General features: G+C 47.9%; 1 protein-coding gene across 2 annotated transcripts in view; it reads left to right on the forward strand.

The window, feature by feature from the left end:
- KCNQ1 (potassium voltage-gated channel subfamily Q member 1) overlaps window positions 1–14,668 on the forward strand; it is a 198,057-nt gene that overhangs the window by 134,001 nt on the left and 49,388 nt on the right. For both annotated transcript variants that reach the window (XM_073658048.1, XM_073658047.1), the window contains one exon: window positions 2,411–2,501. In XM_073658048.1, coding sequence (XP_073514149.1) covers window positions 2,411–2,501 — 91 coding nt within the window. The remainder of the gene's footprint in view (window positions 1–2,410; window positions 2,502–14,668) is intronic.

Consider the following 14,668-nt stretch of genomic DNA (forward strand, 5'->3'; position numbering starts at 1 on the left):
CACTCTGATCAGAGTGTGATCCGATTTTCACGGATGTGGAGAATAAAAATTCTGCATCTTCTCCATTCTGTCAATCCGTGGAAATTGGACCTTACTCTGTCATCAGACCATGGTCTGATTTTTTTTCCACAGACCCATAGACATGAATGGCTGAGTGTTATCGGACATGTGCACAACCCCAGGATAACCACAGATGGCACTCGTCCGATTTTTATGGTCATGTGCACAAGTACTTAGAATGACAATCAACTATGAGATATCTGTAAAACCTGGTGGGACCCATCTGTGCCTCTGGCGTAGCTGATGGTTCTTCCAGCCTGTACATGGTTAGTTTGGCTTTAATCTTGAAACGCAGGACTGCAGCAATCACAGGAGTATGTACTCATCTCTAGTAAGTGGCAGCTTGTGGACTACCTGGCACCTTCTCAGCAGACTCCTTACCATTAGAACCTCAGCTCTTGTCTAAATTCTCATCAATCAAGTTGCGTGCTCTCACTTAGTCAAAGGTGTCATAACAGCAGTCAGCATGCATGATATACAATTTGACCTCTGATCCCTGGTAGTCATTACAAAGTTCTATAAAGTATAATAGATCATATTTTTTTTAAAAGACACAATAGCCTGTAACTCAAGTAAGATGACTATCCCCATTCTGCAGTGAATGCAGTCCATTATCAATGCATCATGGCATTCAAAGCAATTCTACATTGCAACATGTACAGCCGTGCACAAATTTGAGTAACCAGATATACCTCACATCCAGACGTAACAAGCAGGCTCAACTAATGTAAGCACAGAAAGTATATCTACAGGGACAAAGTGACAGAAACCGCTCCCTCTCTCATTGATGTGAGGAGTGACGACTATCCACACCCTCAGAACTGACTCTGCAGCCATGGCTGCCACTGGCTCCTCACTGTCTTGGAGGTGTTCAGAGACTGCTTTCATCCTAATATCCCATCTGGTTTCTAGAGTTCCTGGATTTATTGGTTATAGTGACATGGGCCGCTCACTTTCCACAGATCTCTCCACCACACTGCACTCCACTCTTACCCCTATGCCTATTGAAAGATGAATCAGATCCCACTTGATTGACTGACGGGTATGCACAAAAAACAAAGCACCATACTGACCCCTGCAACAATAACTCGGGCTGAGAGTCCGTGAAATCTCTATTAGCCACGAGGAACAGAGTTTAAGTTCATTTTTCCATATGTGAAAATGCTCAATCTTTTTTTGCAGGAGTCCACACAAAACAGACAATAGCAATCTGCAAATGTTTTTGCTGCATTTTTCCTTTTTTTTTTTTGTGGTGCAGACTTGACACGGGACGTTTTGTGTTTTTTTGTTTTTTTAGTTCAGAGCTGATAGATTTCTGCACATAAAAAGCAATTTTATTATTTTACTTGTGTTACTTTGGCTGCCCTAAAGGAAAAAACACAAAAAAATGAACAGTTGAGATTTTGCATTGGTTCTTACTCTTGTGGATAGTTACACACACATTATTAATTGATGAGACACATGTAGACATCGATATAGACATTCAGTAACTGTTTTTAATTGGCATAGCTCAAACCCCTGACTGCCTGATGTACATGCTCATTTAGCTTGGCCATACTTGGATTTCAATAAAGCACAAGAACAAGGAGTCTGATGTTGCTTATACCAGAGGATGTTCACACAGAGGTTTTATGTGGATCATATCCTCTCCAAAATCCACATCAAAACCACTCCAAATACTCTGTATTGCCACCTTGTGGTTTTCCAATTGAAATCAAGTTGCTATTTATACAGAAAGGTACAGAAAAAAACTGGCCTATTAGGCTATGTGCATATGGAGTGTTTCTGCTGAGTTTTCGGGGGAGAAACTGAGCAGAACCTCCAAGATTTGAGGAGTTTTGCAATGTGGAGGAGGATTTGGAGAGTTTCCTCTGTTTCAGCTTCAAGAACTCCTCGGAAAACTCCATCTGCACAAGCCTGAACTCTCAGGCCAAAATTCTGTAAAACAAAAAGTCTGCACGTGATAAAAAGTTTAAAAAAATCGCTTCCAAGCTCCATCAGATCTGAAAGCCTGTTTAAAATATATGCTTGATGCCGATTTCCATTGAAAAAATACATTTTTATTTTTTTTACATTGTTGGCTGTTGTTTTTGTTTTATCTTGTTTATACTGAAAATATATATATATTTTTTTACTAAAATGGGCAATCGTCCTATCAGTATTTACAGTAGGTTGGAAAACGAAACTGCTACAAGTTTAAATTCTAAATTGTTCAGCAAAGTGTTATTTTTTGGATGTTAGTTGGTTTTGACAGTTATGTTGTAATAATATTGGACTCAAATGAAACCTAATTTATTTCACTTTAGAGGTTTTCTTGTTATGACTTCTGATTATTTTCTTCTTTTTGCAGATTTCTTATTGTGCTGATATGCCTTATATTCAGTGTGCTTTCTACAATCCAGCAGTATTCCAACTTGGCCACAGAAACATTATTTTGGATGGTATGTAAAATCATAATCCATTGCATTCTTAGGCTGCGTGCCCACTATGCGTTTTTGCCTCGGAATTTCTGCAGCGAAAACGCTTAAAAAATGCTTGGTAATACGTGCCCCATGGTCCCCAATGATAATCCTTATATGCTGTGCACATGCTGCGGAAATTTCTGCTGCGGATTATCATTGAGAAAAAATACGCAGCATGTCCATTAATTTTGCGAACACGCAGCGTAATTGCTGCCATTGACTTGCATTGAATCGTTTAATATCTGCATGACTACATGTGCACATGCGGATATGAAGCGATTCAATGTGCGGATGGTACCCGGGTCTGGAGAAGAGGAGACTCATCCAGACCCGGGTACCATAATACCTGTAAAAAAGAGAATTTAAAATAAAAAATAAACATTATACTCACCTTCTGATGGCCCCCGGTCTCCTGTATGATGCGTCCTGGCTCCCCGGCGGCTCGCAATGGTGTAAAAAGACCTTCCATGACGCCATTTAGTCATGTGACAGGTCAAGCAACCGCTGACGTCGGCGGTCGTGTGACCTGTCACATGACTAAATGACGTCCTGAAAGGTCCTTTTACACTACCGCGAGCCGTACAAGAGACCGGACGCACCGGAGAAAACATTGAGGGCCATCAAAAGGTGAGTATAATGTTTTTTTTATTTTTTAGCATTTGTATTCTTTTTTTTTTAACTATTTACTTGGTCGCACTATATAAATCCATGTCGGTTGCATGGATTTATATAGTGTGACCAAGTTGTCAAGTACTTTTCCAAGTGATGCTAAAATCTCTTGGAAAAGCGCTTGATAACCCACATGCGGAAATGCATGTGAAGAACGCTTGACAAACGCTTCTACCTGGCAGGAAGAACGCATGTAAAATCCACATGCGTTTTTACTGTCAAGGAGATGCGGAAAAAATCTGCAGCATTTCTGCATCGTGGGCACTTAGCCTTATACATTTTTTCCTCATTTATAAACTTATCATTAAGCTGCATTTTTACTACCGAATATTTCCCGATCAGAATATTACCATTATAGATCTTTTAGTGCACAATATTACTTGGCATGACACGTTACCTACTAGCAAACATCACTAAAATGTATTATTACCTTTACATTGTGATCCTGAAAAAAGGTTTTATACCCAATTCATTTTTTATTTAGCGATGTTCTAAAATGTTAAAATAAGTGGTTCTCCCCTTTCCAATCTTCCTATCAGTCCTGCGCTGACATTTCCTGGTATTTAACCTTCTCTAGAGATTGTGTTGCCTCATCACTGACTCTTGCAGTAATCTGACATTGGAAATGGCAAATAGGTAATCAAAGTTGTTTCTGGGGCTGGAAACCCATCCAAACTAGTGCTCCGTTAAAAGCCGTAGTTGTTATAATGAGAAAAGATGATTAGTGCCTGATATCACATCTGTGGTTTGTAATCCTGTGCCCCAACGGTGGGAACTGATGCTGCATCTGTCATTTTGCAGTTGGTGTAGATGTTCCTTTGCCTGGGAAACCATGCTATGTTGTCATCCACTGAGTGGTGCATAACATTTGCTGATACTGACCATAAGGACCTTTTTAAGTAGGCCTATGTTGGCACCAAAATGGATGGTTGAGTTAACGATATACCAAAGATGCACTTTTTGAAGTGCAACTTTGGCTTACCTAAAAGCACCAGTGGAGAAGTAATTTTCGTCCTTCTGTAAAAAAAGAAACTGTGCATCATTTTGCCAGGAAGATTAGCCTGTAAGATGTACATCATCTAAATCTCTGGAAGCAGAATCTGTACCTTCCAAATAGGGCAATTATCCAATTTTAATAGACTATGCACATTGCAGTTGTAGTTGTTGTTAATCTTAAATGTCTGTCTATTAAATATTATAATCTAATCTCTTTTCTAATACACTTTAATTAAAAACTCCCTACCGTTCACTTTGCTACACTATCGAACTGCTTTATTTTTATTTTTTTACCTAATTGCCATTTGTTGACACTTAGTTTGCGAACCCCCAGTGCATGCTGGGATAATCAAAGGAGTCTTCATCTGTGGCAGAGGCTGAGGTCACTGCTGCAGTCTCTGTCCCCACCCTGAAATGAAGCGTCATCAATAACGTTTGTTTCAGGGGCTGGGCTAGTCCCTTATCTACTGAGCATGTCTGTTGTCAATTCTGACGTGTGCTCAGTAGGATCTCGTCACCGTGTAACATTCTTCTCAATGCACAGTGACAATGCGCTCCCTTGCAGGCTCTGATGAGAAGTGAGGAGCTGGGAAGAGAGCACTGTCAGTGCATATTGCAACAAGATTACCCGGTAAGCAGAGACCAGCGCTGCCCTGCAAGAGATGTCACTTGAATTATATGATCTTAATATCTCAGAAAGTCTTACCCATTTTTTCTGATGACTGTAAGATGTGTATATGTGTGGGTGTGTGTGTGTGTGTGTATATATATATATATATATATATATATATATATATATATATATATACATACATACATACATATGTGACACCCCAGGGGTCTGGTTGTCACAGTGATAGAGATATTACGTCTGAGAGCAGGTGGGAGGTCCTTTGGTCAGGGATCCTGTGCATGCCACACCTCCTGCCCAGCCTTGGGAGGGGAAGAACTTCCCCTGTATAAACCCGGGGCTGAGGCAGGGTTAGTGAGTCCAGGAAGAGTAGAGACAAGAGCAGCATAGGAAGCAGCAGAGTCACAAGGAGTCAGGGGCTGGCAGCTAAAGAGCTCGCCCTGACTAAGAAGATTCTTTACCGGACCCGGAGTCCGAGGCTGTGGGGACTAACTTCTACCCAGCAGCAGAATCCGTCAGGCAGGGGATTTCAGGTCCCCTGGCCCAGAAGCCCGAAGGCCCGGTCACACGCGTGGGACCAGCACCGCCATCGTGGAGCGGAAGCCATTAGAAGGCCCCGAGTCACCGGCCATACGGGTGAGCACCACACGGTACACTCAGGGACGTGGGCTACTTACATCAGCTTCTAGCAAGGTAGCCAGAAGAGTACAGTCAGCTTGGGAGGCCTACAACTACGCCTGGCCAGGGGAGATCCCATCTGCTCAAGGACTGACCAGGCCCCGTTCGCTAGCAAGTACTCCGGGAGGGTCTATCGTTGTTACCAGTAAAGACCCTGAACGCTACCATACCGTCTCTGAGTGGTTCCTGCTACCCCCATCATCCACGTCGGCTGCCCTGAGGCCATACCCCTCCCGTTGGGGGTTATACTATCACGCTGCACCATCCTTCCACCGGCCTCAGCGGTCTGCCCTGCAGCAGCAGCCCCCTGGCTGCATTCAACGGGTGGCGTAGTCATCAACCATTTTCTACCGCTAACAGACTGCCGTCCAGTTTGACTCCCTGGGCACGGACCGGGTCACCGCCACGAGACTACAACCCTAAACAGATCCGGCTCCGGGTAAGCTCCCGCGTGCGCAACGCAGCGCGACACAGGCCCAGGGGCGCGTCAACTTTGGCGTAGTCGGCAGGATCACGTGCCCGCAACCACCGGGTACTGCGTGCCTGAAAAGCAAAGACTGTTCAAACTTACCAGTGGTGAAGATTCCCGCCATCGGTGAAAGATTCCCGCCATCCGGCGCCATCTTCAGCCTTCTTCCCGCCATCGGTGAAGTTTCCCGCCATCCGGCGCCATCTTCAGCCTTCTTCCCGCCATCCGTGGAGTTTTCCCGCCATTGGACGCCATCTTGAGGACGCCGCGCGGGAAGAAGAGGGGCGTGGACTCCGAAAGCGCGCGAGAACTGAAGCCCCGCCTCACGTCCGGACGTTGCGTAAGGTCCTGGAAGGAGCCCAGCAGACGCCGACGTCACAGGAGCGCGACGGAAGGTCCTCAACCCTGACGATCCACTGCGGAGCCGCGGCCTACGGAACAGGATCATCGCAAGGTAGGCCACGGTCCACTAGGGGGGAGGAAGATGTCGGATACGGAGGAGAGCTCCACTGCCTCAACCCCCGCCAGCGCTACCGCTGTTGCAGTTATGCCCTTCACCATGCCCTATATCCCGGGAGCAGCTTGGCTACCCCAGTACTCAGGGGAGTCACATACCCTGCATGACTTTAGAGAAAAGCTGGATAGCCTCTTCCAGGTGTACCCCCTCACAGAAGAGCAAAAAGTGAGCATCCTGGTGGCCCAACTAACTGGGGCAGCCAAAAGGGAAGTAAAATCCTGGCCACCTGGGAGGAAGACTGTCGCAGGGATACTAACCCGGCTGAAGGACACCTTTGATACCCGCACCTCAGCCGAGATTAAACTTAGATTCTACGGGTGCAAGCAGCGAGCGCATGAGAGTATAAGGGACTATGCACTCAACCTACAAGAGGCCCTGAGGGCCATTAAGCAGACCGACCCTAATGGAGTGGGAAACGAGGACAGGCTGTTGACCGAACAATTTATAGAGGGTTTATATTGCAATGCCCACCGCACCCAGTTGCGGGCAATGGCCTTACAGGACCCTCATCTAGAATTTGCACAGTTCAAGGACAGAGCCATCCGGGTGCTCCGAGAACCGGCACCAGGTGGCGTTGTGACCCACAGACGCCCCACTACCACTTACTACCAGGAGGCGGCGCCCTTGTCAGCAGGGCCTGTGGGAGCTGATGCGCAGGCTTTGGACAATGACCCGGCTCCAGACCTACACCATCAGGTCCAAGAGCTAGCTAAAAGCGTTGCTGCGCTAACCCGAACTGTGCAGTCTTTACAGGTTTCCACTCCAGGGAAGATCCAGCTGGCATCCGGACCGGAGGACATCCCGTGGCATCGACCAAGGAGGACCCCACCGGCCAGAGGAAGACCCAGTGACCGATACAGCGAGGACGGACGACCCATCTGCCGCCGCTGCAATCAACCCGGACATATGGAAAGGTACTGTTCTTTAAACGGGCACAACCTGGGGTAGAGGGCCAACCCCCAGGAAAAAGATCACCAGGCCCATCGAACTGGCGCGACAGATATGTGGGAGGACGTCCAGTCTTGCCTGTGGTACTGGATGGCATTCCCATGAGTGCCCTACTGGACACCGGGTCACAGGTCACCACCATCCCGTACGTGCTCTTCAAGCAGTACTGGAATGACTCGGATATTACCCGCTACCCTGACGACGACTTGAGTATCATCGCCAGCAATGGTCAGCCCGTGCCACAGATCGGATTTAAAGAGGTGACCATCAAAATTGGTAGAGTCGAACTGGCCGCACAGGGACTGATCATTGTAGATATTGACAAACATGAGAGTCACCCAAAAATAACTCTAGGAACTAATGTAATTGAAAATTGTCTTGCAGAGGTGATTTTCCTTTTACAGCAGGTTGCCAAGAATGCCAGCTCCGGCGAGCAGCGGGTGCTCCAGAAAGAGATCCGGGCACTGATGCAACGGCAACAAGTGGAACTCTCCGGCGGTGAGATTGGTAGCGTAAGAATGTGTGACCCTTTTCCTATTGCCATGCCCCCAAAAAGTGAAATGATGATTTGGTGCCGGGCAGCTATTGGTCTGAGAGGTAGAGATTACCAGGCAATGGTAGAACCAGTTTACTCAGACAGTAGGCCCACCATTTTGACAGCACGGGGGGTGGTCAATGTACGCCATGGGAGGGTGCCCGTTCGCATAATAAATATCGGGGAGAGGGAAGTGTACCTGCCCCGGTATGCCACGCTAGCCAAATTATATACCACTAATCAAAATTCTATACAATCTGTGGAGCCCTTGCCTCCATCTCACCCGGAGGAAGGTAACGGCTCTAAGAAAGACATGGAGGACTGGTGTCAGCAACTACATCTGGGTACTGACTCCACTCCCTCACACCAGAAACAAGGAGTCTATCGGGTGGTTCAAGAGTATGAGAGAGTGTTTAGTAAACACCCGTTAGACTTCGGGCGAGTCAAGGGGGTAGAACACCGCATCCCCACGGGAGATCATCCTCCCATAAAAGAGAGGTATCGACCCGTACCCCCTGCACATTACCAACACGCCAAGGGGATGCTTAGAGACATGAAGGAGGCTGGGGTAATCCGGGATAGCTGTAGCCCCTGGGCAGCCCCACTAGTTTTAGTCAAAAAGAAAGACAACACCATGAGGATGTGTGTAGATTACCGGAAAATCAACCGTATCACACACAAGGATGCGTACCCCTTACCAAGGATAGAGGAGTCATTGGCTGCTTTAAGATCTGCTAACTTCTTCTCTACCTTGGATCTCACTAGCGGGTACTGGCAGGTTCCTGTAGCAGAGGCGGACCGGGAGAAGACTGCATTCACCACCCCGATGGGACTTAGCGAGTTCACCTGCATGCCGTTCGGACTCTGCAACGCCCCAGGAACCTTCCAACGATTAATGGAGTGCTGTCTGGGCCACAGAAACTTCGAGACGGTCCTGTTGTACCTGGACGATGTCATCGTATACTCCAAAACTTATGAGGACCACCTGAAACACCTGGCGGAGGTGTTCGAAGCTCTGGCGAGTTACGGCCTAAAAGTGAAACCCTCCAAGTGTCACCTCCTGAAACCAAAGGTGCAATACCTGGGACACGTGGTGAGCGCTGACGGAGTGGCTCCCGACCCCGATAAGATCACCGCAATTAAGGGATGGCCAAGCCCCTCCAGCGTAAAAGAAGTGCGGCAGTTCCTAGGGTTGGTAGGCTACTACCGAAGGTTTATTCCCGGTTTCACCAAAAAGGCAGCACCTATGCAGGACCTCCTGATAGGCCAGTCCCGGAAGGCCAAGAACCAGAAGCCGCCCTTCAAATGGGAAAAGCTAGAAGAAGAGTCCTTCCGCCAGCTGAAGATGGCCCTCACGGGGGATGAAATCTTGGCGTACCCGGACTATAGCCAGCCCTTCATCCTCTACACCGACGCCAGTAACATCGGGCTAGGAGCCGTACTGTCCCAGATTCAGCAGGGGAGAGAACGAGTAATCTCCTATGCCAGCCGAAAACTGCGACCCACCGAAAGGAACCCCGAAAATTACAGCTCATTTAAGCTAGAGTTCCTGGCCGTGGTATGGGCAGTCACCGAGCGCTTTAGGCATTACCTCGCTTCTTCCCGGTTCACCGTATACACGGATAACAACCCGCTGACACACCTGGACACGGCAAGACTCGGTGCCCTGGAGCAGAGGTGGATGGCCCGTCTGTCCAACTACGAGTTCACAATTAAATACCGGGCAGGGCGCTCCAATACCAACGCGGACGCCCTGTCCAGGATGCCCAACCTGCCGGACGGAGGAGAAGATCCGGAGGGACTGGAAGAAGTTGAACTCCCTGCGTTCCACCGTCATGGGACTATCCAGTATTCCCACCGGGTAAGGAGTAAGCAGGCTGCTACGTTGAACCCCTTACCTCACTACAACTGGGCGGAAACGCAAGACAGCGACCCTGCCGTCCGACTGGTGAAGGAGATGCTGACTCGCCCGGAGGCTAGCCTGGAATCAGACGCTCCAGAGGAAGCCAAACAACTATGGGCAGAGAAGAGTCGACTGTTCCTTTACAAGGGGAAGTTGTGCCGCAGAATGGTTAACTCCAGGACGCATGAGCTACTCTGGCAAGTAGTGGTGCCACGAAGAGACGCAGCCATGGTGATGGAGGCATACCACGACGGAGCTGGACACTTCGGGTGGAAAAAGCTGGAGTTCCTGCTGCGCGAGCGGTTCCACTGGGTAGGCATGAGGGGAACCATCGAGAAGTGGTGCAGAGACTGTGGCCCGTGCAATCTGAGAAGGAAGGACCGGGCCAGCCAGAAGACTCCCCTGCAGTCCATCGTCACCCGGCAACCGTTGGAACTGGTAGCCTTGGATCATGTAAAACTGACCCCCAGCAGAAGTGGCTACGTCTACGCGTTAACCATCGTGGATCATTACTCCCGGTTTCTGGTTGTCGTCCCCGTCAAGGACTTAACGGCTCGAACAGCAGCTAGAGCCTTCCAGCAGCACTTTTGCCGTCCACACGGGTACCCGGACCAAGTGCTGACGGACCAGGGACCTGCCTTTGAAGCGGAGGTCTTCCAGGAATTCTGCAATCTGTATGGCTGCCGGAAGATAAGGACGACACCCTACCATCCGCAAACTAATGGACTTTGTGAGAAAATGAACCAGGTGGTAATGGATCTTCTAAAAACGTTGCCCCTGGAAGAACGCAGTCTGTGGCCTGAGAAGTTGCCCGATCTGGTGGACCTATACAACCACATCCCGGTAGGTTCCACCAACTGTACCCCGGCTTACCTAATGAGGGCAAGACCTGGTAAGTTACCTGTTGACCTGGAAATGGGAGTCCTGACGCCCGAGGACACTTCACCAGTACAGGAGAGCGTGGAGCGAAGTCTCTGTCAGGCTAGGGAAAGACAAGAGAAGACTTACAACCAGTATGCTCCCGCTGTTCCCCTGGTACCCGGAGAGCAGGTCTTGAAGAGGAAGAGACGGCTCCACAAGTTGGACGACCAGTGGGAGAAGGACCCGTACACCGTACTGCCCTCAAGCCACGAGAACCCGAAGGTCTGTACCATCAGTAAAGACGGAGGGGAAACCACAGCCATTGTATCCCGGGACCACCTGAAGAAGTGCCCCGAACAACTGAGGAACCCTGAGGAGGAACAGGAAGACCATCGACCCGTGGAAGAAAGGGAAGATATGGTTAGTACCGTGCTCGGGGACTTCCCTCGGTCTTGGACTCAAGTCAATGGTGCAGTTGTGGTACCCGTACTCGCCTTCCTCCAACCATCATCCCAAGAACCTACGGAGCAACGGGTAGAGCTGGAAGAGCAGCCGGTCCAGGAGGCAGAAGACTCCACCCAAGCGGAACAGGAGAATCCACCCTCTGCTTATAGTGAGCCTGCCGTACCCCTAGTGAGACAAAGAGCCGGTAGACAGCTGCCCAGTTTACCCTTGACAGCTCCTACACCCTGTAGTTCAGGGCCAGACAGTCAGCTCCGTAGGTCCACTAGGGCCACTAGAGGCCAGTTACCCGCACGTTGGAGGATCTAAATGTTTAAGTTGTTTTACAATGTTTACCTGTTTATTGTTGCTTGTGTGTAATTTTGTGTTTCTAGTTGTTTTTAGGAGTCTTCGGTGGATTTACCGGGAATCCTTTGTATATAGTTGGAGCGTAACCCAGGATGGACTAGAGACGGTTAAGGACTCGGGGTAGGACAGACCCCTACCTGGTTACGTCTCCCTGTGTTGGTGAAATGGACACCTTTGTTTTTCTTCAAAGACTGCACCCGGTTGCGGACATCCGTGACCATCTTATTGTGTTTCCTTATTGTATTTTATTGTTCTTTGATATACCTTGTTATATTTTTCTAAAAAGTGTTTAGTCCCGGAGTACTAAATTTCACTAGGGGGGAGTGTGACACCCCAGGGGTCTGGTTGTCACAGTGATAGAGATATTACGTCTGAGAGCAGGTGGGAGGTCCTTTGGTCAGGGATCCTGTGCATGCCACACCTCCTGCCCAGCCTTGGGAGGGGAAGAACTTCCCCTGTATAAACCCGGGGCTGAGGCAGGGTTAGTGAGTCCAGGAAGAGTAGAGACAAGAGCAGCATAGGAAGCAGCAGAGTCACAAGGAGTCAGGGGCTGGCAGCTAAAGAGCTCGCCCTGACTAAGAAGATTCTTTACCGGACCCGGAGTCCGAGGCTGTGGGGACTAACTTCTACCCAGCAGCAGAATCCGTCAGGCAGGGGATTTCAGGTCCCCTGGCCCAGAAGCCCGAAGGCCCGGTCACACGCGTGGGACCAGCACCGCCATCGTGGAGCGGAAGCCATTAGAAGGCCCCGAGTCACCGGCCATACGGGTGAGCACCACACGGTACACTCAGGGACGTGGGCTACTTACATCAGCTTCTAGCAAGGTAGCCAGAAGAGTACAGTCAGCTTGGGAGGCCTACAACTACGCCTGGCCAGGGGAGATCCCATCTGCTCAAGGACTGACCAGGCCCCGTTCGCTAGCAAGTACTCCGGGAGGGTCTATCTATACATACATACATACACACATACATACACACATACATACACACATACACACACACATACACACACACATACACACACACATACACACACACACACACACACACACACACACACACACACACACACACACACACACACAGTACAGACCAAAAGTTTGGACACACCTTCTCATTTACAGATTCTTCTGTATTTTCATGCCTTTGAAAATTGTACATTCACACTGAAGGCATCAAAACTATGAATTAACACATGTGGAATTATATACTTAACAAAAAAGTGTGAAACAACTGAAAATATGTCTTATATTCTAGGTTCTTCAAAGTAGCCACCTTTTGCTTTGATGACTGCTTTGCACGCTCTTGGCATTCTCTTGATGAGCTTCAAGAGGTAGTCACCGGAAATGGTTTTCACTTCACAGGTGTGCCCTGTCAGGTTTAATAAGTGGGATTTCTTGCCTTATAAATGGGGTTGGGACCATCAGTTGTGTTGTGCAGAAGTCTGGTGGATACACAGCTGATAGTCCTACTGAATAGACTGTTAGAATTTGTATTATGGCAAGAAAAAAGCAACTAAGTAAAGAAAAACGAGTGGCCATCATTACTTTAAGAAATGAAGGTCAGTCAGTCCGAAAAATTGGGAAAACTTTGAAAGTGTCCCCAAGTGCAGTTGCAAAAGCCATCAAGCGCTACAGTTTTAAAATATTTTTATTGAAATTTTCCATAAAATGGGAAGAAGGGGAGGAGGGAGTACATAAATAAAATAGGGAGGGGGGGGGGGGAACAGACATATTTAAACAGAAACATTGGGTTTCACATTTAGAATACAACAGTTTGCAATTCCCATAACACACGGGAACATATATAAAAACTAAAAGATTCTCGTATATTAGCATACAATGTTGTTGAGGTTGATAAAATAAAGACAGTATTTTAAAGCAAAGTAGAGTAGAAAATCCAAAATGAAATCCAAGTCAAACTGAGCATAATCCTCATCATCTCAAATTAAGATTGTCACAAAAGCTAAGATGAGGTAATAACAAACCTAGGCATGTCACCTAAGCTGTGTTTGATAACATGGGAGAGTATTTCGAGGTCCAAAGATCCCAACATTCTAAGTATTTTGAGAAGGAGTTACTCCTAATGGCGGCATTATATTCAAAAATGCTATGTTGCGTCTCTCTTTCTATCAAATGTATTAAAGTTGGTGGGTCATCACTTTTCCATCTGGAAGCTATCCATCAAGCGCTACAAAGAAACTGGCTCACATGAGGACTGCCCCAGGAAAGGAAGACCAAGAGTCACCTCTGCTTCTGAGGATAAGTTTATCCGAGTCACCAGCCTCAGAAATCGCAGGTTAACAGCAGCTCAGATTAGAGACCAGGTCAATGCCACACAGAGTTCTAGCAGCAGACACATCTCTTCAACAACTGTTAAGAGGAGACTTTGTGCAGCAGGCCTTCATGGTAAAATAGCTGCTAGGAAACCACTGCTAAGGACAGGCAACAAGCAGAAGAGACTTGTTTGGACTAAAGAACACAAGGAATGGACATTAGACCAGTGGAAATCTGTGCTTTGGTCTGATGAGTCCAAATTTGAGATCTTTGGTTCCAACCACCGTGTCTTTGTGCGACGCAGAAAAGGTGAACGGATGGACTTTACATGCCTGGTTCCCACCGTGAAGCATGGAGGAGGAGGTGTGATGGTGTGGGGGTGCTTTGCTGGTGACACTGTTGGGGATTTATTAAAAATTGAAGGCATACTGAACCAACATGGCTACCACAGCATCTTGCAGCGGCATGCTATTCCATCCGGTTTGCGTTTAGTTGGACCATCATTTATTTTTCAACAGGACAATGACCCCAAACACACCTCCAGGCTGTTTAAGGGCTATTTGACCAAGAAGGAGAGTGATGGGGTGCTTCGCCAGATGACCTGGCCTCCCCAGTCACCAGGCCTGAACCCAATCGAGATGGTTTGGGGTGAGCTGGACCGCAGAGTGAAGGCAAAAGGGCCAACAAATGCTAAGCATCTCTGGGAACTCCTTCAAGATTGTTGGAAAACCATTTCCGGTGAATACCTCTTGAAGCTCATCAAGAGAATGCCAAGAGTGTGCAAAGCAGTCATCAAAGCAAAAGGTGGCTACTTTGAAGAACCTAGAATATAAGACATATTTTCAGTTGTTTCA

Source organism: Phyllobates terribilis, unplaced genomic scaffold (assembly GCF_046119375.1).
Source record: "Phyllobates terribilis strain yellow unplaced genomic scaffold, ASM4611937v1 Scaffold_13__5_contigs__length_258822181, whole genome shotgun sequence".
In the NCBI taxonomy this organism is placed as follows: domain Eukaryota; kingdom Metazoa; phylum Chordata; class Amphibia; order Anura; family Dendrobatidae; genus Phyllobates; species Phyllobates terribilis.